At 46.0% G+C, this 26,911-nt stretch overlaps 1 protein-coding gene across 7 annotated transcripts in view; it reads left to right on the top strand.

Annotated features, from left to right (window-relative positions):
- Nucleotides 1-26,911, top strand: part of epha7 (eph receptor A7) — a 102,693-nt gene that overhangs the window by 33,040 nt on the left and 42,742 nt on the right. For 5 of the 7 annotated variants that reach the window (XR_009785437.1, XM_061753979.1, XM_061753980.1 and 2 more), the window contains exons 5-8: nt 6,210-6,545; nt 17,770-17,894; nt 19,300-19,468; nt 26,315-26,423. Coding sequence is in view for 4 of the 7 variants with exons in the window: in XM_061753979.1 (XP_061609963.1) it covers nt 6,210-6,545; nt 17,770-17,894; nt 19,300-19,468; nt 26,315-26,423 (739 nt within the window). In the remaining 3 variants the exon portion in view is untranslated. Of the gene's footprint in view, nt 1-6,209; nt 6,546-6,663; nt 6,849-7,161; nt 7,197-17,769; nt 17,895-19,299; nt 19,469-26,314; nt 26,424-26,911 lie in introns of those variants that run through there. The other 2 variants (XR_009785438.1, XR_009785439.1) reach the window with 2 other exon arrangements.

Here is a 26,911-nt window from a genome sequence, read left to right as displayed (position 1 = left end):
AATTTGACTCTCATGTCACGGTACATCAGATCGGTTACAACATCATCCCAACCAACCTGTAGTTGGTAGGCGAATGGCAAATGGACAGTTCCTTCATGTTATCGCTGTGATTGTCTTCTTTTCTTCAAAACTTCATCATGCAGCCAAGAGACATGCAAATGAGAAAAATCACACTTTTCCCCTGCAACGCCTTAAGTAGGCCAAGTCAGAATCTCGTGTGTGTGGGTGTAAGTCTCCGTAAGGGACTGCTATAGTGAGATATTATGCAGCAAAGAGCTGAATTTCATTTTCCCATGTATGATGCAGAGACTCGAAGTTAGAATTGTGACATCTGTATTTCAGCAGTCATATGAAATCATATTCAGTTATTTTTAATGGTATGTTAAATATAATTTTAAATAATATCTCTGGTACTGCTTATGCTAAATAAAATGCTAAAAAATGTACCGGCATTACCAGATAACTAGCGGCCCTTTATTGCTCAGTGACTGTTTTTTTTTTTTGTCAATGTCTTTATGTCTGCAAAAGTGTTCTCTGTCAATCGACTGTCTGCTGTCGTACTCGAGCGGCTCCAACTACCGGAGACAAATTCCTCGTGTGTTTTTTGGACATACTTGGCAAATAAAGATGATTATGATTATGATTCTGAAATATCTCTCCAGCACCGGAAAAACAGTGCTGCCCTTTGCTAAATCTCTTCCTATTTATTTTAGAATGGTTTTTTTCTGCGCAACTTGTTTTGCATCAAATGACATGTACAGTTTTACGGTAGTTATTTGGCACAAGCTTTCTTTGTTTACACATTCTTTTAAACTGCCAATTATAAAGGAGTGGTCATTGTTAAGTTCATTATAGGTAATAAGGACAATTAGTGAAACTATACTTTTCTTGTTTACTTATAACTGAATTAGGGTTAGGGTTAGAGTAGCCAAACGTACACAAGTAAGTGTACTGTTACTTTTGAATCATATATAATAAAGCGTAGCCCTCCAAATAATTAGTTAATTATAGTTAATATTCAGCATAAAAACTACTCAAGTACTGAGTAACTGGGGAGTAACTTCTTAACTAAGATTTTTTTAAAGAAAATCAAAACAAGAACGTCAAACAGAAAAATATAAAATATTTAAAATATATAAAATAAAAAATTTCACTTTAACTACAAGCCCAATTCCAATGAAGTTGGGACATTGTGTTCAACATAAATAAAAACAGAATACAATGATTTGCAAATCATGTTCAACCTATATTAAATTGAATACACTACAAAGACAAGATATTTAATGTTCAAACTGATAAACTTTATTGCTTTTAGCAAATAATCATGAACTTAGAATTTGGCGTTGTTTCTGCCATACTCCAAGTAAATCTCATTTGTCTAGTCACAATTTCCTTGGTCCTCGCTCCTCTGTTTTCATGTTAGCGCCTCCCACCAGAAATTATATCGAGGAGATGAGATTGATAGAGGAATAAGCCCCTCACCTCACCAGGGAGGTGCCCAGGGGACATCCTAACCAGAAGCCAGAGCCATCTCATCTGGCTCCTCTTGATGCGGAGGAGCAAGACTCCGGGCCGCTCCCTGATCACCCAATCTCTAAGGGAGAGCCCAGACACCCTGTGGAGGAAACTTATTTTGACCACTTGTACCCGCAATCTTGTTCTTTCGGTCATGAGCCACACGTCATGACCATAGGGGCGGGGAGGAACGTAACTCGACGGGTAAACTGAGGACTTTACCTTTCGGCACAGCTCCTTGTTCACTCCAACAGACCGATACAGTCTGCATCACTGCAGGAACTCTGCCGATCCGCTTGCCGATCTCCCGCTGCATTCTTCCCTCACTCGGAAACAAGCGCAAGAGATACTTGAACTTCTCCACTTGGGGCAGGATCCCTTCCTTCCAACTTACTACCGGCAATGCGGACCAAACTCTGACACCGGTTGTACAGAGACCGAACAGCCCTTATTAAGAGGACTGGAACTCCATACTCCCGGAGCATCCTCCACGGGACCCACCCAAGGGACATGGTCGAATGCCTTATGTAAGTCCACAAACCATATGTAGACTGGTTGGGCAAACTCATTTGCACCCTCGAGGACCCTGTTGAGGGTGTAGAGCTGGTCCACTCTTCCACGGCCAGGACGAAAACCACAATGTTCCTCCAGAATCTGAGATTCCACTTCCAGAGGGACCCTCCTTTCCAGAACCCCTCAATAAACCTTACCAGGGAGGCTGAGGAGTATGATTCCCCTGTAGTTGGAACACCCTCCCTTACACCTTAAAAACGGTAACCACAACTCCGGTCTGCCAATCCAGAGGCAATGTCCCCGATGTCCACGCGATGTTGCAGAGGCGTGTCAACCAGGACAGCCCCACAACATCCAGAGCCTTAAAGAAGTGGATCTCATCCACCCCTGGGGCCCTGGCACTGAGGAGCTTTTTAACCACCTCAGTGACATTAACCGCAATGGAAGGAGAACCCGCCTCAAAATCCCCAGACTGCTTCCAAATAGGAAGGTGTGTCGGTGCAATTGAGGTCTTCAAAGTATTCGGCCCACCAACTCATAATGTCTAGAGCGAGCTGAGGTCCAGCAGCCCATCCCCACTATACACAGTGTTGACGGTGCACTGCTTCCCCCTCCAGAGACGCCAGATGGTAGACCAGAATTTATTTGAAGCCGTCCTGAATTAATTCCCCACTGTCTCACTGAACTTCTCTCACGCCCGGGTTTTTGCCTCAGCTGCCACCAGATGCATTCTGCTTGGATTGTCGGTACCCATCTGCTGCTTCCGGAGTCCCTCTGTCCAAAAAGGCTTGATAGAACTCCATCCATCCATCCATTTTCTGTACCGCTTTATCCTCACTAGGGTTACGGGCGTGCTGGAGCCTATCCCAGCTATCTTCGGGTGAGAGGCGGGGTACACCCTGAACTGGTTGCCAGCCAATCGCAGGGCATATAGAAATAAACAACCATTCGCGCACATATTCACATCTAAGGGCAATTTAGAGTCTTCAATCAACCTACCATGCATGTTTTTGGGATGGGTCATTGATTTTGGCGGGGTTGGAGCGCGCTTTTGTTCACCGCCATTGGCCGTCGACGCGTCTTCATGCGCATTCTTCTTCGTTGGTCTACGCCGCTTCTTCTTTGGGGTGGGCGGGGTGCGTTCAACGGGGCTGGGGGCCGCGGTGTTTGGGTTTGGGCGGCTCCGGGGCGTTGGTCCCGGTTCCGGTCAGTTCTCGATGCCCAACCCTACTCAGAACAGGCACTTAACTTGGGCTAGTTTTAGTGGGCTGTGAATGTTTTTTTTTTTTTTTTTTTTTTGGGTGGCTGGTGGCTCCTGCGTTTGGCTTCTGTTGATGGCTGGGGCCCCCATGCTCTCAGGGGGTGATAGCGTGGTGGTGGCGGTGGGGGGTGGTTGGGCGTGGGAGGCAGTGATCTGGTGCCTTTGCCCCTCCCTTTGGGACTGGCCGGGGCGCTTCTGTCGGGCTCGGCACCTCCCTGGGTTCTGGGTGGTCGGTGGCGTCCCCCTGGTTGGGTCCCCTGCTGGACGGGCTCGCTCATTTTCCTACCCTATTCTGTCCTCCCTTATCTGGTTCTCTTGGTGAGTTACTGCATGTCCTGTGTGGGTGTCACCCCTCCAAACACACACCTTCCACCACCCACTCTACAAATAACTCAAATAACCGTTGTAATGTTACTTGCGTTTAAATACATAGACTGTCTCACTATTGCTCTGCTGTGGTTGTCACCCCTAGTCCCCTTTTCCACTCTGTACCCTAAAACCCTTTTCTGTCCGGCTGCATTGTCAATAAAAAGATTATTTAAAAAAAAAAGAATATTTCAAACTCCCCAGTTGCACAGCACAAAGGCATACAGATCCGCCATTTTGCAAGGCCATGCAGCTGAACAGGACAGGTTGACAAAAAAAAAAAAAGCTGTGTTCGCACACACATTCACACCTACGGGCAATTTAGAGTCTTCAATTAACCTACCATGCATGTTTTTGGGATGTTGGAGGAAACCGAAGTACCCGGAGAAAACCCACGCAGGCACAGGGAAAACATGCAAACACACAGGCGAGGCTGGATTTGAACCCGGGTCCTTAAAACTGTGAGGCAGATGTGCTAACCATGGTCACACATACTTGATGTAATTCTCTCCTATGAATTTGTCATTTGGGTTTTATCAGCACTTACTGTGGCATTGGAAATGCAAACATTTAAGATCCCAAGTGTTTTTTTTGTCTGGATTGAAGTATGTACTGAATCCCACCATCATTTTGTGTGTGAGGAAGAATGGAAGGAATGGGTGGAGGGACAGTCGAATAGATGAAGTGGAGCTGTCATCTGCCACAGGTGGCTCTTGCAACTTCACGGTCAACAGTCTTTTATTTGCTCTTACTAGATTATGAATATGGACGCCATTGCGTAGCCCTTGGCTTGAACAGCTTCAAAAGAGGTTAACAAATACGTATGTGTCATTGTTACATTAGTTCCTTAGGTCCTATACATTACAGTATATTTATCTGTAATATTAAACTGACTTCGAGGGAAATCTAACTGATGTTTTATGCTCTATTTATTTTTCTTTTTTGTGTGTATCGCTTGTTTTCTTATTATGTTTGTATGGTGTCCTAGAGTCCACAATCCATTCACAAATTGTGGCGTGACTCGCCCGGCGCTGCCTCCTAGTCTTAGTAAAGCTGTGTTCGCCATCTGTCATCCATGGCTCCCACGCCGCTCACAACGTCACTTTGAGCGCCCTGTTTACACCGATGTCCAGCGGTTGGACTTCATTAATCCATTGCTCAAGTTGGTCTTCCAACTCGGGCCACCTCGCCTTGTTTCCGCGTTTTGTTTTTCTTTTTTTTCCGTAGAAACTCTGCTTCGTCTTCTTGACTTACCGAAGCTCGTTTTCCTGCTTCCTCCACTTGCAAACCATGGATTTGTTGATCTTCGATTCGATTCCCATGTTCCTCTGCGTAACTAATAGCTTGCAGTTTAAACTATGCTTCGTAAGCGTGTCTCTTCGTAGGTCCCATTTTCGGGGGTCCTTAGCCAAGCCGATGCACATACCGGAACTATATACCTACTGGGGGCGTGTCTTTAGCGTCCTCTGTCACGCGCACCCTTCCCACTTTACGTCCGCATGCTGTCCTCAGTCAATTTCGCCTTCCTCTATATAAGCAGCGTGTCGGCAGGAAATGCTCCCAGTCAGTAAAGCGGAGCGCTCATTAAAGTCACACGACAACTTTTACAGATTTTGGAACTCGTTGCACACATAAGGGTTCATTATAAGGCGCCCCGTCCATTTTGGAGAAAATTTAAGACTTTTAAGTGCGCCTTATGGTCGTGAAAATACGGTACAAAAATGTTCACAATTATTGCTTATCAAATTCACTGGCATAACAATACATTTGTTTTACTTTAAGGGGCTATATTATGTAATACTGTAATACTGTAGCTGTAGTGGTTCACCTGCAGGGAGCAGGGCTACAGTTCCTACTTACTGACATTGTGAGAATTTGCAAATGCTGAACATCGAATATACGAGGGTTCACAGTATAGAATGTTAAGTTATAGCGGTCACAACCATAACCACAACAGCCAGAAAAGCCACAACACATTTATGAACTTTACCTACATGAAGTGACAAAGTTTAAAACGAAGCATTCAGTCCTACTCTATCCAGAACACTCAAAACTTCTTTCGGGAGTCTCCTCTTGCTCTGGGTCATACACCGCTTCAACGTGCTGTATATGGCTGTACCACTGTGCTTTCTCGATAGCCATTTTTCTCTCAGGATTCACACACAGTATTAATCATAATAACACAAAGCCGTACTTGGTTAACACTCCACAGTAGATAGGGATGGAGTAAAGTAAGCAGTGGCTCAATAATGAGACAGCCAAACATACCCCCACCCCCTTTAAAACTGCCTGCTCTGACCAGGGCTGTTTAAAGGGGGTGATAAGTGTACTTAAAGTATTGATCGTAGGTAGTATTTAACCAGCCTAAGACATTTTTTGTAGCAAACTGATACGATGTTGAGATCTGTCTAAAACATTAAATTCGTCTTCTGCCCATGCTCTATGCCTCCTCTTAGTTTGTAATCTTGACGACACACACGCATTTAGTGTTACACTGAGCTGTCAGAAACAGACTAAAATAATCTCTGGCTTCTTCTGTGCGCACTCCTGACAGGACCTCCTTCCGCGCCGCAGAATCTAGTCTACACCATCAATCAGACGACACTTAGTCTGGAGTGGGGTCCGCCAGCTGATACTGGTGGCCGCAACGATGTCACCTACAGGGTTCAGTGCCGGCACTGTAGCTGGCAACCTGAAGACTGTAAACCATGTGGGCCAAACGTCGGATACCTCCCTGCACAGTCACAATTAGTGGATACTTATGTGAACATCCTTGACCTCTTGGCCCATGCAAACTACACTTTCGAGGTGGAAGCTGTCAACGGGGTGTCTGATCTAAGCCGCACGCAGAGGCTGTTTGCTACAGTTACCATCGCCACTGGACAAGCAGGTAAGGATCGACATCAAATGGTTTATTCAACTCTTACTGGGTGTAAAGGTCAGGTATGGAAAAAACAGACGAAGTTTGCCAACCAAGGTGAATTAATTACTGCAATGTATTTGCTCAGGCTGCTGTTAGGGCCAGTCCCAATTCTCCCCCTTAGCCTAAGGCTAAGACGAAGGGGTGTATAGCCTTTGAAACTAAGTGCGGTCAGGGTGTGCACTTGAAAGCATGGGGTATGGGACCCCGGCGTTGCTGACAGGCAAAGAGCTTGCTTCCAAGAGGGCGGAACGGACAAGGAAGTGCATAAATGTAAGTGAGCATAATTATTGATATTCACACTAATAACAGTCATGTTTTTATCAACATAAATATTCAGGTTTTGGGAGTTGTTGGTAAACATCTTGTTATGACAAGCTCGCACATCGCTAGTCTACCGTCAGACTATGGTGACAAATTCACATTAAATGGACTTCACAACAATGTACTGCATTTTATGAACGATTACAAAGAATTATTTGACAGCTAAGTCACATTCAAAAGATACGTGGCTAATGTAGCGTGTCTAGTAATGTTGGTTCTGAGTATACTGTGACATTCGCTTTCCATATATTTTAAACTGTAGCCTAAAATCACTCGTAATCCAGAAGTATATCATCGTGATTGGATTGCAGTCAGCAAAGAGTCCTTTTCTTCGTTTGAACTGACAGAGCAACCAAAAGGTGGGGAGATTCTCTCCCCAATAGGAACAATTGCTGGGACACGGGCACCACCCACTGGCGTTTGAGAGTTACTGCAATGTGGACTTCCATTCAGGGTTTTCTTCAACTGAAGATAAAATGTCTGTTTTGATATTTCACAAACTGTCAACAGTGTTGCATTGAACCATAAGCAGTTGATTTGCCAAGACTAAAGTTTAAACAATCATTCTATATGCTTGATCTATGAGTAAGAGTACAACTTTGGGATTGTTTTAGATTAATATATGATTTTTAAACCCATTTTATGGGTCAAAATTGTAGACTAGATTCAAGCTGATGGGTGTGGTCTTCCTCCAGCTTCTCCATCCCTGAGACACCCACCCTGGGTATTTAACCTTTTGCTCCCACCTCTTCTGCCCCTTGTGTCTTGTCGCTTGTGCCTGGCTCCCTCTCGTTTTGCCCTGGGTAACCTCGGCTTGGTCGTGCCGCTGCCCCTCCCCTTCCCTTTGTTCAAACACGCGGCTCGGCAAACGCAACCCTTTGTGGATGGAGACTCGGCTACCTAGCCTCCGTGGATCACCGGTGCTAATCATCCAGAACAGTTGCTGCTGAGGTACCAGATGCGCTCCCAGCCAAACGTGAGTTCTCTGAACTTGCTCGCGGATCCCGAAAACAGGCAGGAAGAGAGACGGTCATATTCTCCCAACGAAGCGTGACGAACAACTTCCCTTTTTCTTCTCCTGCCTGTTTATGTTCTATTTTTCTGCATCCTTTTTCTCCTTCAAACAAACTTGCTTCATTTTCCTTCTGAGATGCGTGGCAAAAAGACCATGCCCAAAGACCAATGACCCTACGATCATGAGTACCACAACAACCATTGCGAGGATGCACAATATTAGTGCCTTATAATTTTGGGGAAAATACTAGCTTCATACAAAGTTCCAACTTTGTACTCGCTCAACACGGTCCAACCATTCACTCTAATTTTTAGTCCAGCAACACTCGGTCCGAGCTTCCCTTTTCGTTTACCCTTAGTGTTGTTTTCTTTCTGTAGTTAGACCCCTCTGTGTGTTTCCCTATAGATCTCTTGTAGATATCATTAAATATATTTAAAAATTCCACTCCTTGTTGTGTTTTGTGTGTTTTGAGTTTTATAATGAAGCCTGTGTAATCTAGGATTCGTATTTCATAAAATGTAGGAACCTTTAGATTATGAGACTGATAAGACTACATCTTACACATATAAAAAGAGACCTGGTGCCCTTTACGAGACAAAATAGCGTGATTATAACGTTATGTGTCAAATCCCGCTAAACTGGAAGCAACGCAGGCATCGCTGCTTCGACGAATTTATTTAAATAAATGACGTTTAATCCAAACGCTAGTATACGCTACACACACTATTATCCTTTCATTCATTCATTCATTCATTCTCTTCTGCTTATTCGAGGTTGGGTCGTGGGGGCAGTAGCTTTAGCAGGGAAGCCCAGACTTCACTCTACCCAGCCAATTCCTCCAGCTCTTCCGAGGGGATCCGGAGACATTCCCAGGCAAGTTGAGAGACATAGTCTCTCCAGCGTGTCCTGGGTCGTCCACGGGGTCTCCTCCCGGTGGGACGTGCCCGGAACACCTCACCGGGGAGGCGTCCAAGAGGCATCCTAAATAGATGCCCGAGCCACCTGAGCTGGCTCCTCTCAATGCGGAGGAGCACCGGCTCTACTCTGAGCCCCTGCCGGATGACCAAAGCATGATGGCGGCAGCATCATCCTTTGGAGGTGTTTTTCAGCTGCAGGTACAGGACGACTGGTTGCAATCGAAGGAAAGATGAATGCGGCCAAGTACAGGGATATTCTGGATGAAAACCTTCTCCAGAGTGCTCAAGACCTCAGATTGGGCTGAAGGTTCACCTTCCAACAAGACAATGATCCTAAGCACACAGCTAAAATAACGAAGGAGTGGCTTCAGAAAAACTGTGACTGTTCTTGAATGGCCCAGCCAGAGCCCTGACTTAAAACCAATTGAGCATCTCTGGAGAGACCTGAAAATGGCTGTCCACCAACGTTCACCATCCAACCTGACAGAACTGTAGAGATTCAGCTAGGAAGAATGGCAGAGGATCCCCAAATCCAGGTGTGAAAAATTTGTTGCATCATTCCCAAAAAGACTCATGGCTGTATTAGCTCAAATGGGTGCTTCTACTAAATACTTAACAAAGGGTCTGAATACTTATAGCTGTGTGATATTTCGGTTTTTCTTTTTTAATAAATCTGTAAAAACTTCAACAATTAAATTTTTTCTGTCAATATGGGGTGCTGTGATGTCCAAACGCTCGCCGAACAAGTCAACAAAATTGAAAAAAACCACCCGGACTCACCCCTCATTTTTCTCGGGGACTTTAACAAAGCTAAACGCAACTACGAACTCCCTAAATACAAGCAGCACATCGACTGTCCCACCAAGGAAAATAACATTTTAGACCACTGCGACACTACGGTAAAAAATGCATACCGTGCTATACCTCGTGCAGCCCTGGGCTCGTCTGATCACTACTTAATTCACTTAATACCGACGTACAGGCAAGAACTTAAATGCGCGAAGCCTACAGTGAAAACATTGAAAAAGTGGACCAATGAAGCCAAGATGGAACTTCAAAGCTGTTTAGACTGCACAGACTGGCGTGTCTTTGAAAATTCAGCTGGCAGCCTGGATGAATTTATGGACACTGTTACATCCTATATCAGTTTCTGTGAAGAGGTTTGTGTACCAACAAAATCATTTCGCACATTGAACAACAACAAGCCGTGGTTCACTGCTAAACTTAAGCAGCTTCGCCAAGCTAAGGAGGATGCATATCAGAGCGGGGACAGGGCCCTGTATAATCGAGCTAGAAACCAGCTGACTAAAGAAATTAACATTGCAAAGAGGAACTATGCAGCAAAGTTGGAAAATCAGTTCAGCGCAAACGACTCTAAATCAGTCTGGCATGCATTCCAATCGCTGAATAATTACAAGCGACGATCCCCCCAACCTGAGAACACCTAGACAGTGCAGGGACCTACGCGAGGATCCTGTTTGTGGACTTCAGCTCAGCATTCAACACCATCATCCCTGAACTCCTTTCATCCAAGCTTCTCCAGCTCAGCGTCTCACCTGCCATCTGCCAGTGGATTTACAGCTTTCTGATGGGAAGGACACAGCAGGTCAGGCTGGGGGAGGCCACCTCATCCACACGCAGCATCAGCACTGGGGCGCCCCAAGGTTGTGTCCTCTCTCTGCTGCTCTTCTCTCTCTACACGAACGACTGCACCTCAGCGCACCCGACTGTCAAACTCCTGAAGTTTGGAGATGACACCACTGTCATCGGCCTCATCAAGGACGGTGACGAGTCTGCATATCGACAGGAAGGGGAGCGGCTGGAGCTGTGGTGCGGCCGACACAACCTGGAGCTGAACACGCTCAAGACTATAGAGATGATCGTGGACTTCAGTAGGCATCCTTCGTCACAGCTGCCACTCACGTTGTCCAGCTGCGTTGTGTCAACTGTCGAGACCTTCAAGTTCCTGGGAATTACAGTCTCTCAGGACCTGAAGTGGGCGACCAACATCAACTCCGTCCTCAAAAAGGCCCAGCAGAGGATGTACTTCCTGCGGCTTCTGAGAAAGCACGGCCTGCCACGGGAGCTGCTGAAGCAATTCTACACAGCGGTCATCGAATCAATCCTGTGTTCTTCCATCAGTCTGGTTTGGTGCTGCTACAAAAAAGGACAAACTCCGACTGCAACGGACAATCAAAACTGCTGAAAGGATTGTCGGTACCCCCCTACCCACCATTGAGGACTTGCACGCTGCCAGAACTAAGACAAGAGCGTGCAAAATCCTCTCTGACCCTCCGCACCCCGGTCACCAGCTCTTCCAGCTCCTTCCCTCAGGTAGGCGCTACCGATCAATGCAAACTAGAACTAGCAGACATTCCAACAGCTTCTTCCCTCTTGCGATCAACTTCTTAAACACCTAACCTACAATTCCATTACAACATGCTGGCAATTTTTTGACTTGAGTTCGTTGTCACATTTCTGTGGGGCCAATTATGTATTACTCGTGCACTAACTGTAGTTGTCTCCCCATGCTGCACCATTTGCATATACTGGCCACTCATGTGCCTGAGTAGCATCTGCTCCATTTGCACACTGACTGAGGAGTATCTGCAACATTTGCACAATCAACATTGTCCCAGATTATCGCACTCCTCATCACTTTAAACTGCATACACTCCTTGAAGTCTCGCCGCCCTTTGCACAATGGTCATTGCACCGGACCATTGCAATATTAGTCTTTTGAACTGCTCTAAGTGCTAGAGGACTCTGCATCTTTTTGCACAATTGTCAAAAAAATAAATAATGTACCGGCATTACCAGATAACGAGCAACCCTTTACTGCTCAGTGACTGTTTTTTTGGTCAATGTCTTTCTGTCTCCAAAGTGTTTTGTAAATTGACTGTCTGTTGTCGTACTAGAGCGGCTCCAACTACCGGAGACAAATTCCTTGTGTGTTTTTGGACATACTTGGCAAATAAAGATGATTCTGATTCAAATTCTGATTATTGAGGCAAAAAATGAACTTAAATGGCGGCACTATAACAAAGAGTGAAAAATTTAAGGGGTCTGAATACAGGAAAGCACAGAGCCTAGAACTGAATGTCGGGACTATGAGAGGAAAAGCTCGGATGTTCGTTGACATGATCCATCCATCCATCCATCCATCCATTTTCTACCGCTTATCCGAGGTCGGGTCGCGGGGGCAGTAGCTTTAGCAGGGACGCCCAGACTACCCTCTCCCCAGCCACTTCATCCAGCTCTTCCGGGGGGATCCCGAGGCGTTCCCAGGCCAGCCGAAGGACGTAGTCTCTCCAGCGTGTCCTGGGTCGTCCCCGGGGTCTCCTCCCGGTGGGACGTGCCCGGAACACCTTACCGGGGAGGTGTCCGGGAGGCATCCGAATCAGATGGCCCAGCCACCTCATCTGGCTCCTCTCGATGTGAAGGAGCAACGCCTCTACTCTGAGATCCTCCCGGATGACCGAGCTTCTCACCCTATCTCTAAGGGAGGGCCTGGACATCCTGCGGAGGAAACTCATTTTGGCCGCTTGTATCCTGGATATTGTTCTTTCGGTCACGACCCACAGCTCGTGACCATAGGTGAGAGTAGGAACGTAGATCGACTGATTTACCGGTCGTTGACATGATGATTAGGAGAAATGGTGATATATTGTGTGACCAGGCGAGCAGGTGGAAAGGCAGTAAGGCAAGAAGTTTAGGGGTAGACTTCAAGTTATTTTACCATGGTGTAGATGGGAAGAGAAATGCAGTATGGGTTATTTTGAAGGAAGCGTTTCCTAAGAATGTCTTGGAGGTGATAAGAGCATCAGATCGAGTGATGAGGCTGAAACTTGAAATTGAGGCTGTTATGTATAAAGCCCCACAGGTAGGATGTGACCTTGAGGTGAAAGAGAAATTCTGGAAGGATCTAGACGAAGTAGTTCTGAGCATCCCAGACAGACAGACAAGAGAGTCGTGATTGTTGCAGATTTTAATGGACATGTTGGTGAAGGAAACGGGTGATGAAAAAATGATGGGTAAATTTGGCATCCAGGAAAGTAACTTGGAGGGACAGATGGACAAAAAGGATGGAAAGGGCTGCAGTGGACACTTTCTTCCAGAAGAGACAGGAAAATAGGACGACCTACAAGAGCGGAGGAAGAAGCACGCAGATGGATTACATCTTGTGCAGACGATGTAATATGAAGTAGGTTATGGACTGTAATGCTTAAATCAGACTCCAGGATTTTAGCCCCGATATTGACCCGATTAGTTATCACAGCCGATTTCCCAGATCGGGCCCGACATTATTTTGTCGGGAACGACAAAACTTCGTGTAGTGGGACATAATCCACGACCGACGATTTGACCCCACGACAGCCCTACGACGCCATAATGAAAAGTCTAGTCCTTTTTTTTCAGCCACACAATACATTGGCGCGTATCCAGTCCCGTTGTCCGGTGACACGTTTTCTGGTTCCGCCTCTCCAACAGTGTTTGATTTGACAAGATAAAAAGCCCAGTGATCATAAACGACGGGATGCTGTGGTATCGGAACACACGTTGTGTCGTGTTGCCATAGTCTGGCTGAGATATGGCAACATTTTATGCCAGTCGTCTGACATAGTGTAATCGGGAAAGAGCAAATTTTGTCTTGTCGTCTGATCCAGGCATAAGGTAGTGGGAGGGGAGTGTGTGGCTGGACAGTGTTAGAGGTAGAAAAAGAGAACAAAGGAAAGTCGCGGCCCGGGTTTAGCCTGCCGACTGTTCAAACCTCTACTACCCGGTTCTTTTATTCTGGTCGAGGGGATTCTTCAAGGATTAGGCCGGATGAAAAGTTTAACAGTTCATTCGAAAACACAGTCAAACAATAAGGTTGGTGAAGGTTCACCGCTGGGCTCTCCCGCACGTGTCTTGGAACATCGGCCGTACCGAAGAGGATGTAGAAGCTTTCGTCATAGTTTTTTGTGGCCAAATACTGCTTCCTGTCGTGATGTGCAGTCTCGGACCAATCCTCGCTTCGCTTCATTGTCTGGGTACGTTCGGAAATTCAGTCTGACGCTCTCACCGAGATTGCGGCACTCAGAGACAAAGAGCGTGCCCCATTTTCTACAACTTCACGAATGAACGTGTTGACTATTGGCAGGGATACGTCAGTACATCCGCCATTGAATGTGTCAGTTCTGCTTGTATAGAACAGCACACTCCAACAAGACCCCATGTTTCCGAAGGTTCTGGGGTGCAGAGAGCGCACCTGGAGTAAATTTTCCAACGTACACTCTGTTGATGTTTTGTGCATTTGTTGTGTCAGTGCGATTAAGTGTTATGCAACTATATGTTTATAAGGAGATCTGGATGTCAGTCTGTAATGGGATGTATAAAAAAAAAAAAAGTATGTTGTGTAAGCATGCAGCCAGTAATTTCTATCAACAGCATATGATGGTGGTCTGTAAGAATACTCTGGTGGTGGGGAGGAAGATTAGAAGACAAAGGCAGACCAGAGAACCACATGGTGGAAGCTGAGAAAGGAAGAGAGTTGTTTGGCTTTTTCGAGAAGAGGTGAGACAGGCTCTCGATGGCCAGGAGGAGCTTCCAGAAGACTGGACCACTACAGCCAAGGTGATCAGAGAGACAGGCAGTAGAGTACTTGGTCTATCTTCTGGTAGGAAAGGGGAGAAGGAGACTTGGTGGTGGAACCTCAAAGTACAGGAAATCATACAAGGAAAGAGGTTAGCTAAGAAGAAGTGGGACACAAAAAGGAGAAAGCAATACATGGAGATGCGACATAAATGGTAAACTGCACTTATATAGCGATTTATCTACACCATCACAGTGCCCAAAGCGCTTCCCAAAGCCTCACATTCACCCACTCACAGACACATTCATACCCCAATGGGCAACTTCTGACATGCAAGGCGCTGCCAGGCCCAAATTAGGGTTCAGTGTCTTGCCCAAGGACACTTCAACATGCGGACAGTCATTGCCGGGATTCGAACCAGTTACCCTTTGGTCACTGGACGACCTGCTCTACCTACTGACCCACAGCCGCCCAGTCGGGTGAAGGTAGAGTGGCAGAGGCCAAACAAGAGGCATATGATGACATGTATGCCAGGTTGGACATGAAAGTAGGAGAAAAGGATCTATCCAGGTTGACCAGATGGAGGGATAGAGATGGGAAGGATGTGCAGCAGGTTAGAGTGATAAAGGATAGAGATGAAAATGTGTCGACTGATGCCAGTAGTGTGCTGGATAGATGGAAAGAATACTTTGAGGAGTTGATAAATGAGGAAAATGAGAGACAAGGAAGGGTAGAAGAGCCAAGTGTGGTGAACCAGGAAGTGGCAATGATTAGTAATGAGGAAGTGAGAAAGTCACTAAAGAGGATGAGAAATGGAAAGGCAGTTGGTCCTGATGACATACCTGTGGAGGTATGGAAGCATCTCAGAGAGGTGGCAATGGATATGGAGGAAAAGTCTGCTTGTGCCCATTTTTAAGAACAAGGGTGACATGCTGAGCTGGGGGAAAGATAGAATAAAGTTGATGAGCCACACAATGAGGTTATGGGTTGTGGAGGCTAGACTCAGGACACGTTTTTGCGAGCAACAGTATGGTTTCATGCCTGGAAAGACAACCACAGATGCATTATTTGACTTGAGGGTGTTGATGGAAAAGTACAGAGAAGGTTAGAAGGAGCTACATTGTGTCTTTGTAGATCTAGAGAAAGCCCATGACAGAGTACCCAGAGAGGAACTGTGGTACTGCATGCGGAGGTCTGGAGTGGTAGCGAAGTATGTTAGAATAATACAGGACATGTATGAGGGCAGCAGAACAGTGTTAAGGTGTGCTCTCGGTGTGACAGAGGAATTTAAGCTGGAGGTGGGACTTCATCGTGGATCAGCCCTGAGCCCCTTCCTGTTTGCATTAGTGATGGATAGGTTGACAGATGAGGTTAGACTGGAATCCCCATGGGCCATGATCGCAGATGACATTGTGATCTGCAGTAAAAGCAGGGAGCAGGTGGAGGCATGCACTGGAAAGGAGAGGAATGAAGATTAGCTGAAGTAAAACAGAATATACGTGCATGAATGAGAGAGGTGGAGGGCAAAGAGTGAGGCGACAGGGAGAAAAGACAGCTAGGGTGGAGGATTTTAAATACTTGGGGTCAATAGTCCAAAGCAATGGAGAGTGTGGTAAGGAAGTGAAGAAATGGGTCCAAGCAAGTTGGAACGGGTGGAGGAAGGTGTCAGGTGTGTTGTGTGACAGATTAGTCTCTGCTAGATGAAGGACAAAGTTTATGAGACAGTGGTGAGGTCAGCCAGGATCTATGGATTAGAGACAGTGGCACTGAAGAGACAAGGAAGCAGAGCTGGAGGTGGTGTTGAGGTTCTCTCGAGGAGTGACCAGGTTGGATAGGATTAGATATTAGCTCATCATAGGGACGATCAAGGTTAGATGTTTTGGTGACAAAAGTTAGAGAGAGCAGACTTGGATGGTTTGGACATGTCCAGAGTAGATATAGTGAGTATATTGGTAGAAGGATGATGAGGATGGAGTAGCCAGGCAAGAGAGCTAGAGGAAGATCAAAGATCAGGTTGATGGATGCAGTGGGGGAAGACATGAGGGCAGTTGGTGTCAGAGAGAAGGAGGGCTTGCATGGAAAAGAATGGCACGCTGTGGAGACGCTTAACGGGACAAGCTGAAAGGACAAGAAGAAGGATTAATTCACCTTTACCAATTCTGTTTTCAACCCTGATTTAAAATTAAAAAAGTGGGTTAAAACTCAGGAAACTAACAAATAAAATTGCTCTTAGATTAAATTGGAAAGTTTATGTATGGACAATCGTTTAGGTTTCTGTTTTGTGTAATGTACTGTACAGAGGAATTTAAGGTGGAGGTTGGAGTGCATCAGGGATCAGCCCTGAGCCCCTTTCTGTTTGTGGTGGTGATGAATAGACTGAAGGATGAGGTTAGACTGGAATCCCCATCTACCATGATGTTCGTAGATGACATTTTGATCTGCAGTGAAAGCAGGGAACAGGATGCATGCAGCATGCACTGGAAAGGAGAGAAGTGAAAGTTAGCCAAAGTAAGACAGAATGTACGTGCATGAATGAGAGGGGTGGAGGGGGAAGAGTGAGGCTGCAGGGAGAAGAGATAGTGAGGGCTGAGGACTTTAAATACTTGGGGTCAACAGTCCAGAGCACGGGTGGAGGAAGGTGTAGGGTGTGTTATGTGACAGAAGAGTCTCTGCTAGGATTAGAGACAGTGGCTCTGAAGAGAACAGGAAGCAGAGCTGGAGGTGCCAGAAATCAAGTTGTTGGCGTTCCCTCTCGGAATTACCAGGTTGGATAGGATTACAAATGGGCTCATCAGAGGGACAGCCAAGGTTCGATGTTTTGGAGACAAAGTCACAGAGAGCAGACGTCGATGGTTTGGACTTATCCAGAGGAGAGATAGTGAGTTTATTGGTGGAAGGATGATGAGGATGGAGCTGCCGGGCAAGAGAGCTAGAGGAAGACCAAAGAGAAGGTTGATGGATATCGTGAGGGAAGACATGATGGCAGTTGGTGTTAGAGAGTAGGATGCAGGAGACCCCAAATGGGACAAGTCAAAAGGAAAAGAAGAAGAATATGAAAAAAAGTCTGCAATGCACTGAATTTGCAATAGGCGAACCGCGATATAGCGAGGGAACACTATTGCTGTAGTCTCAGCTTTTGTGGTGTTCTTGGTTCCAGTGGATGTGATGGACTTTACAGAATTAAATTGCCGTTGGAATGCAGATATTGTATTGTTTGTATCTCATTAAATTTTTCTCATGGATAGTCATCACTTTTTAAGGGCCGCTGCTTGTTAATGGAGTCAGTGCAGGTGATTAATCACTTTGTTTATGCATATAGGAGCAAAGGTCTTATTTTTCCCATGCATGTTCTTCTCTCAACAGTTCCATCCCAGGTCAGTGAGGTCATCAAGGAGAAAGTGCAACAGCGCAGCATCCAGCTTTCATGGCAGGAGCCCCGGCAACCCAATGGGGCCATCACAGAATATGAAATCATATACTATAAAAAAGTAAGTCAATGTATATATATATATATACACACACACACTATGGCAATACATTTTTTAAATCAGATTAATCACACTTGAACTTTGATTAATCGCGATTAATCACAAGCGACAAATATACCACACATACCAAATTTTTATTTGAGATGGTATTTGAAACTGTACTATATGTAAATTGCCTTCGTTTTTTCCCGAAAGTCCCATCGGGGTGACTTTTGAAGCAAAATATGCCCCAAGCACACCTTACTTATCTTTGCGCTGGTGTACGCACTGACCTGATCACTGACCTTATAGAAACCTGCACCGCATTTCAGATATCCATCCATGGTTAAGGTAAGGGAGCGTGTGTGGTTAAAAGAAACTGTGTGATTTTTATCAGAGTCAATACATGATTCATTCATTCATTCATCTTCCGTTCCGCTTATCCTCACTAGGGTCGTGGGTGTGCTGGAGCCTATCCCAGCTATCTCCGGGTGAGAGGCGGGGTAAACCCTCAACTGGTCGCCAGCCAATCGCAGGGCACATATAAACAAACAACCATTCGCACACACATAAATATCTACGGGCAATTTATAGAGTCTTCAATTTACCTACCCTGCATGTTTTTAGGATGTGGGAGGAAACAGGAGCACCCGGAGAAAACCCACGCAGGCAAGCGGAGAACATGCAAACTTCACACAGGCGGGGCCGGGATTTGAACCCCGGTCCTCAGAACTGTGAGGCCGATGTGCTAACCAGTCGGCTACCGTGCCGCCCAATACATGATCAATGCGCTAATTATTTTGTGATTAATCATGAGATTGTGCTTTAACTGTGACACCGGTAATATATACAGTATACACGTACATATACAGTATATACAATTTGCTGTGTTCATGTGAAAGAAATGTTGACATATTTTAGCACAGGTAGAGCAAGTTCTTTGCAGTAATTCTTCTGTTGCAAGTAGTTTAGTTGACATTAATTTCACAGGTCTGAAAAATGTACAGTGGAACCACCATAGTTAACAGAATCTGTGATGCTGGAGGACCTCCGAATCATTCAAACTTCTATTTCCCCCCCCCCCCCCCCCCCATTGCAATCCCCCAAAATATATACAGATATCCACCAGTTTTAAATCATAAAACACAGTTGTTGCTTACAGAACTGACATTTTGTGATGTACGCTGAGACGACATGCGTTATTACGTTGAGTGGAATTATACATTAGGACACGTCCATATTGTTCCTGATTTTGGGTCAATCCAATTCATTGGCCTGTTGGAAAGTTGAGGTACCACTGTATTTGGTTAGTTTGTTCATTCTGTGTTGCTTTTCATACAATGTTGCATGTACAGTAACTCTTAAATTGTAATGAAGTACAAATTTCACTCAAATAGATTTTATTCTCATTTAACTTTTACTTCAGGATCAGAAGGACCAAACCTATTCGACTGTGAGGGCCAAATCCACATCAGCAACTGTGAACAATCTGAAGCCCAGTACAGCCTATGTTTTCCAGATCAGAGCCTTGACACAGGCAGGATATGGAACGTTTGGCCCCAGATTAGAGATAATGACAAAGGAAGAGGCAACAGGTAAGGTTTACCATTGTAGTATGTATAACTTTTGACTGTGAGCATATAATCAAACATGAGCTTTATTTCTCCACATTTGTCACTCAAAACTGTCAATTGGCTATACAGTCCTTCAACATTCAAACTGTTTCAGTATCTTTACCCACAATATTGTGCAAAGTAACTAACTTATGAAATGGAAAAAGAGAGAAAAACAACAACGAAAACGTTATCAAGTGATGAGTCCAAGCTGTATGCTCCCATTACTTATGGTACACAATTATAATGCATTATTTGATCAAATTTTCAAAACCAGTGGAAGATACAAAAAAACAGATCTTCACTGTACCAATCATAAGTATATTTTACCTTAACATTGGAGTTTGACACATTGCTGTCACCTTGCAGGTCGATTTACAGTCATAAATCTGTATAGTCTATATTACGGGTGAATGGAGCACAATTTGGTGAAGGAACACTCACATCAGATGATTTATTTTAAGCCTGTTTAACATGAGCATTCCACAGGTGAACAGGTTCATTGGAAACAGGTGAGTGTCTTGATTGGGTATCAAAGGATTCGGTTCAGTTGTTCATAATCAAGGATGGGGCGAGGTTCACCACTTTGTGAACAACGGCGTGAGCAAATAGTCCAGCAGTTTTAAGAACTTTCTTTCTCAATTTACAATTGCGAGGAATTTAGGGATTTAATCATCTGCAGTCCATAATATCATCAACAGATTTACACAATCTGGATAAATCTCTGCATGTAAGCAGCAAGACCAAAAACCAACATTGAATGCCCCTGACCTTTGATCCCTAAGGTGGCACTGCATTAAAAATTAGCATCATATAAGGGATATTTCCACGTGGGCTCAGGAACACTTCAGAAAACCATTGTCAGTTAATACCGTTTGTCGCTACCGCTACATATGCAAGTTAAAACTCTACCATGCAAAGTGAAATCCATATAGCAACAACACCCAGAAAAGCCAAGAGCTTCTCTGGGTCCTGAGAAGCCCTCAGAGATGGACTGGCGCGAAGTGGAAAAGTGCGTTGTGGTCTGACGAGTCCACATTTCAATTTGGTGTAATCATGGACATCGTGTCCTCCAGGCCAGAGGAAAAGGAACATCCAGATTGTTATCAGCTCAAAATTCAGCATCTGTCATGGGATGGGTGTATTAGTGCCAATGGCATGGGTAACTTGCACATCTGTGAAGGCACCATTAATGTTGACAGGTACATACAGGTTCCGTCGGAAAAGGGTGGCACGCCATCTCCAGGTCAGGGATGAGATCCTGCCCCAAGTGGAGGAATTCAAGTATCTTGCGGTCTTGTTTACGAGTGAGGGAAGAATGGAACGGGAGATCGACAGGCGGATCGGTGCAGCGTCTGCAGTGATGCGGACTTTGTATCGGTCCGTTGTGGTAAAGAAAGAGCTAAGCCGAAAGGCGAAGCTCTCAATTTACCGGTCGATCTTCGTTCCTACCCTCACCTATGGTCATGAGCTGTGGGTCGTGACCGAAAGAACAAGATCCCGGATACAAGCGGCCGAAATGAGTTTCCTCCGCAGGGTGTCCGGGCTCTCCCTTAGAGATAGGGTGAGAAGCTCGGTCATCCGGGAGGATCTCAGAGTAGAGCCGCTGCTCCTCCGCATTGAGAGGAGCCAGATGAGGTGGCTGGGGCATCTGATTCGGCTGCCTCCCGGACGCCTCCCTGGTGAGGTGTTCCGGGCATGTCCCACCGGGAGGAGACCCCGGGGACGACCCAGGACACGCTGGAGAGACTACATCCTTCGGCTGGCCTGGGAACGCCTCGGGATCCCCCCGGAAGAGCTGGAGGAAGTGGCTGGGGAGAGGGAAGTCTGGGCGTCCCTGCTGGAGCTACTGCCCCCGCGATCCGACCCGGATAAGCGGTAGAGAATGGATGGATGGACATACAGGTTTTTGAGCAACATATGCTGCCTTCCAAGCAACATCTTTTTCAGGGCCATCCGTGCTTATTTCAGACAATGCCAAGCCACATTCTGCACTTGTTACAACAGCGTGGCTTCATAGCAATAGAGTGCGAGTACGAGACTGGCCTGCCAACAGTCGAGACCTGTCTGCCATTGAAAATGTGTGGTGCATGAATGAAGCACAAAAAATGACAATGAACGTCCCGGAGTGTTGAGAAATTGAAACTGTAATTGAAATTGTACAACAAGCAAGAATGGGAAATATTTCCACCTATAAAGCTTCAACAATTTGTGTCCTCAGTTCCCAAATACTTATTGTTGTTAAAAGCAAAGGTGCAATAACACAGTGGTAAACATGCCCCTGTCCCAGCTTTTTTGGAACATGTTGCAGGCATTAAATTCATTCATTTATGACTGAAGCTTTAGAAAAAAATCAATAGTTTATCAGTTTCAACATTAAATATCTTGTCTTGGCGGTACGGTGACCGACTGGTTAGCACGTCTGCCTCACAGTTCTGACGACTGGGGTTCAAATCCTGGCCCCGCCTGTGTGGAGTTTGCATGTTCTCCCCGTGCCTGCGTGGGTTTTCTCCGGGCACTCCGCTTTCCTCCCACATCCCAAAAACATGCATTAATTGGAGACTCTAAATTGCCCATAGGCATGACTGTGAGCGCGAATGGTTGTTTGTTTCTATGTGCCCTGCGATTGGCTGGCAACCAGTTCAGGGTGTACCCCGCCTCCTGCCCGATGATAGCTGGGATAGGCTCCGGCACGCCCGCGACCCTAGTGAGGAGAAGCGGCTCAGAAAATGGATGGATGGATGGATATTTATTTATTAAAATATTTTTTGTCCTGTTCAGCTGTTAGGTCAAGCAGAATGGAAGATCTGAATCCCTTTTATGCCGGAAGTTTTACTGTGTCACAGTGGAGTTTTTATGCTTCTGCTGTTGTTTCTTAGTATTATAATTGAAGTTTATTGAGAATCAGAGTCGAACAGAACGTTTCTAGTGAGGAGAGGGAAACAAAGACAAAAGACAAAGCACTAATTTTAAACAGGATGAGAAACGTAAGTGAATACATCATCGACAACAATGAAATATTAAATATGAGTGTTGCATGGGGCTGTAGTGCTACACCCTGTGATGGAAGGACAGGACAAGCTTGAATAGGACAAGGACAGGAGAAGAAGCATGCAGGACAAGGGTCGTGAACCCGGCAGTACAACTGAAGTGGGGTGGGATTGGCTATGTAAATTATAAAAGTCTATAGGACGAGAGGATGAGTGAGGCGATACGCAAACAATTTGCATATTCATGAGGTATTTGTCGCAATAAGTGAGTGGCCCCACACCCAGTGAAAGAGTCCTAGGGGTGTGTGCCTGCGGACACATGCAAGTGAATTGACACCATTTTACATGCACAAAGACTGACAGAAGTGTCCTGTAATTGCTGTGCCCGCACCGCGGAGGCTGAAGACCCCACCCAATCAATCGAGGGGCTGGATCGGGTCCAAGGGTCCACCCGAGACTAGCCCGGTGGACAGGATACGGCCCACACTGAGGGACCCAGGGCAGTCCGCCGGCCCCACCAAGGCACCCCGACAACTGGCCACCCGATGGGTGCCACAGGGACCCAATGCCAGCCCCCCAGCCAACGCTCCTCCCCCCACTGCCCCACATGCCCCACCACCCCTCCCCTCCCCTACCCCCAGGAGAACCAGACACACCCCCACCCCAACCTGCAGGGCACGCGATGCAGCCAGTCCCCGCCCAGCCGTAGGGCAGGACAGTCTGACTTGTTTGTTGGAAAGGAGGACAGATAGGGGCACCCGACAAGGGAATGATGGGGGTGGGGTGGGGGGGGGGGTGGGGTGGGGGGGGCCCAGGGAGCGGGTCATGAGAGGGGAGCCCCAACGCCAAGCAGTCATCCAGGGGGGGCCCTGCCTCAGGAGCGCCGCCATCAAGCTAAGTGAGAACTCACCTCCCCCCATCATTGGCCCTACCCAGTGTATCAGTGCCCCCCCGAGTGGTGTGGTGCATTAAAATCTGGAGAGGCCAGAGAGCCGAGGGGGAGGGGGGCAGGGCTGCCAGGCACTGCTGCCTACCAGCCAAATGTGGAGGTGAGTGTGTGTGATGCATTTAAAATCCAGGGGTGTAGGCAGGGTGGCGGACAAGGCGCACGGACTGGGAAACAGTACAGACATACAAGTCCCCCAGGAACACTTTGATATGTATATGTGCCCAGATGTGATTAGTGAGAAAATTATATACAGTGAGTGGCGTGAGTGTCTGCGTGATTAAGAGACATGACTCCTGCAGGTCAGGCCCGTCAGGCCCATCAGGCCAGACGACCACCGACGAAGAGGGCTGCCCCACCCAGACCCGCAGCACCGACCCTGGGACCCCCGTCCCACATTCCCGGCACTACTCACTACCCGTCCCCGAGTGTGGTAGGTGGAACTCCCCAAACCAGGCAGGGACAAAATCCCTACAGCAGGCCCCACAGCCTCCAGAGGACCACCCGGCTCCCCCACAGGAAGAGGTAGAGGCGACCGCAGCGGGTCAAGGAACGGAGAGAAGAGGAGTAAGCAGGCCCGAGGAGAGAGAGAGGGGCCCCACCGCCCCCACCAGCCGTAGTGCAGCGTGGTGAGACTACTACAGTGAGTGCACGAGTAGTATATAATTGGCCTGACAGAAGTGTGACAACAAACTCAGACAAAAGAAATAGGCAGCATGTTGCAATGGAATTGTAGGTTAGCTGTTTAAGAAGTTGATTGCAAGAGGGAAGAAGCTGTTGGAATGTCTGCTAGTTCTAGTTTGCATTGATCGGTAGCGCCTACCTGAGGGAGGGAGCCGGAAGAGCGAGATGTGGAGGGACCGAGAGGATTTTGCACGCTCTTGTCTTAGTTCTGGCAGCGTGCAAGTCCTCAATGGTGGGTAGGGGGGTACCGACAATCCTTTCAGCAGTTTTGATTGTCCGTTGCAGTCGGAGTTTGTCCTTTTTTGTAGCAGCACCAAAGCAGACTGATGGAAGAACACAGGATTGATTCGATGACCGCTGTGTAGAATTGCTTCAGCAGCTCCCGTGGCAGGCCGTGCTTTCTCAGAAGCCGCAGGAAGTACATCCTCTACCCTGTCCCCGTTCTGATATGCGTCCTCCTTCGCTTGGCGAAGCTGCTTAAGTTTGGCAGTGAACCACGGCTTGTTGTTGTTGAATGTGTGAAATGACTTTGTTGGTACACACACATCTTCACAGAAACTGATATAGGATGTAACAGTGTCCATAAATTCATCCAGGCTGCCAGCTGAATTTTCAAAGACACTCCAGTCTGTGCAGTCTAAACAGCTTTGAAGTTCCATCTTGGCTTCATTGGTCCACTTTTTCACTGTTTTCACTGTAGGCTTCGTGCATTTAAGTTGTTGCCTGTATGTCGGTATTAAGTGAATTAAGCAGTGATCAGACGAGCCCAGGACGAGGTATAGCACGGTATGCGTTATTTAGCGTAGTATAGCAGTGGTCTGAAATGTTATTTTCCCTGGTAGGACAGTCGATGTGCTGCTTGTATTTAGGGAGTTCGTGTTTGAGTTTAGCTTTGTTAAAGTTCCAGAGAATAATGAGGGGTGAGTCCGGGTGTTTCGTTGACTTGTTCGGCGAGCGTTAGCAGTGCGGCTTACAGTTCAAAAACAGCGACTCCAAATGCGGGCTGCAGTGTGTGCTGAGCTCCGTGACGTCCGTACACCATTTTTCGTTGATATAGAAGCATATCTCGCCGCCCATTGTTTTCACCAATGATTCCATGTCGCGGTCTGCTCGGTGAAGATGGAAGCCGGGAAGCATGACGGCGCCATCGGGTACAGCCTCACAAAGCCAGGTCTCCGTAAAGCACATGGCGGCGGAACGTCCGAAGTCTTTACTGGTCTTTATCAGAAGATGAAGCTCGTCCATTTTGTTGGGTAGGGAGCGTACATTAGCGAGGCGAGGTGGATCGACAGGAACGCCAATCTGTATCATCGCTTGCGGAGCTTCACTTGGATGCCGGCTCGCACATATCTACCTGAGTCTTTCAATATGTCATTGTTGAGCGTTTTAAAAAAAAAAAAAAAAAAAAAAAAAAAAAAAAAAAAAAGAGAGAGAGAGAAACTGCTTGTTTAATAAACCGTTCACGCTTACGTTTCATATTGTTTGCTGTCCTGGGAAAACAGTTCTTTTTTTTCCTCAGCTACGGAGACACATTGTTTGGACAGTATGCTCAGAAATCTATGTTCCAAGAAAATTGTGAAATAAAAAGATTTAAACAAAAACAAATGTCCTTACGCAAAACAAATTATTTTACAATTCAATTGCTAACAGTATAATCACAACAGTGCTTGTCAATCCAATGTGTATGTGTATATATGGCGGCCAGGAGGTGTGAAAAGTACTGATAGTTGTGTAAAACAAAACAACTCTGGTAAAAGTAAAAGTACTGAAGCCACCCAGTGATGTAAAAGTACAAAAGTATACACTTATAAATGTACTTAAGTAAAAAAAGTAAATGGATATTTTCCAGCCCAATAATAAAATACTTATCGGGAGATTTTTGTATCTCTCCAGATGATTGAGATGCAACTTACTATACAACTCGAGTCAGAGTAAGTTAATGTTTTTGACCAATGCCAATTTTTATGAAATCACTAATTTGACAATGGCAGCAGTCCAGGCTCAAGCCTAGTCAGAGCTGTCGACAGCTATTTTGGGGTTGCGTCGAGGGGAAAAGAGGCTGGCATATCAGTCCCAATGCTGCTGTTAACTGTGCCCAATCATGTCATCAACTGGAGTCTTTAATGTGCTCAGGTTAATGCTGCGTATGTCTCTTTTCCTGCATGTTTGTCTGTGTATGTTTATGTGTGTGCGTGTCCCTCTCATCAGCTGCAATTGTCTCCAGCGAGCAGAACCCTGTCATCATCATAGCAGTGGTAGCAGTGGCAGGAACCGTAAGCCTGGCGTTCATGGTGTTTGGCTTTATCGTCGGGAGAAGGTATGCTTTCTCGGGCCCCATCGACTCGCCACTTTTGAACATTTTTGATTCCCAATTAGCTTTTCTGTTATTCACAGGCCACATCGTCACTCGCATGCATATGCACATCCGTCTTGTCATAGCATGTTTGTGCTAATGGATTGTCATCTTTTTGTCCCTCGAGGTCCAACATTCTTTTTCAAGGTTTCTTAGGAATCTGTCACACGATAAGCAGGTTTAGTGTCAAAGATTGCATGATGACGCATCATATCAGGAATGTAAATACTCAAACACACCACAAGTTGCTACACACATTCTTTGCTATGGTAGATTTCTCTTGATATGGCATGATTTCAATTTTAAAAAAGTCTAATACAGATGTGTAATACATATTATGTATTACAAATGTGTTTGACTTATATTTTTGAGGTACAATAATTATTTCAATCACATTTTTTTTTTTTTTTTTAAATTATGTCAATCTATACAGTATAGCCTGATATATCAAC

This window comes from Phyllopteryx taeniolatus, chromosome 18 (assembly GCF_024500385.1).
Source record: "Phyllopteryx taeniolatus isolate TA_2022b chromosome 18, UOR_Ptae_1.2, whole genome shotgun sequence".
In the NCBI taxonomy this organism is placed as follows: Eukaryota; Metazoa; Chordata; class Actinopteri; order Syngnathiformes; family Syngnathidae; genus Phyllopteryx; species Phyllopteryx taeniolatus.
The sequence above is the reverse complement of the archived record's forward strand: the minus strand, read 5'-3'. Positions and strand labels throughout refer to the sequence as shown.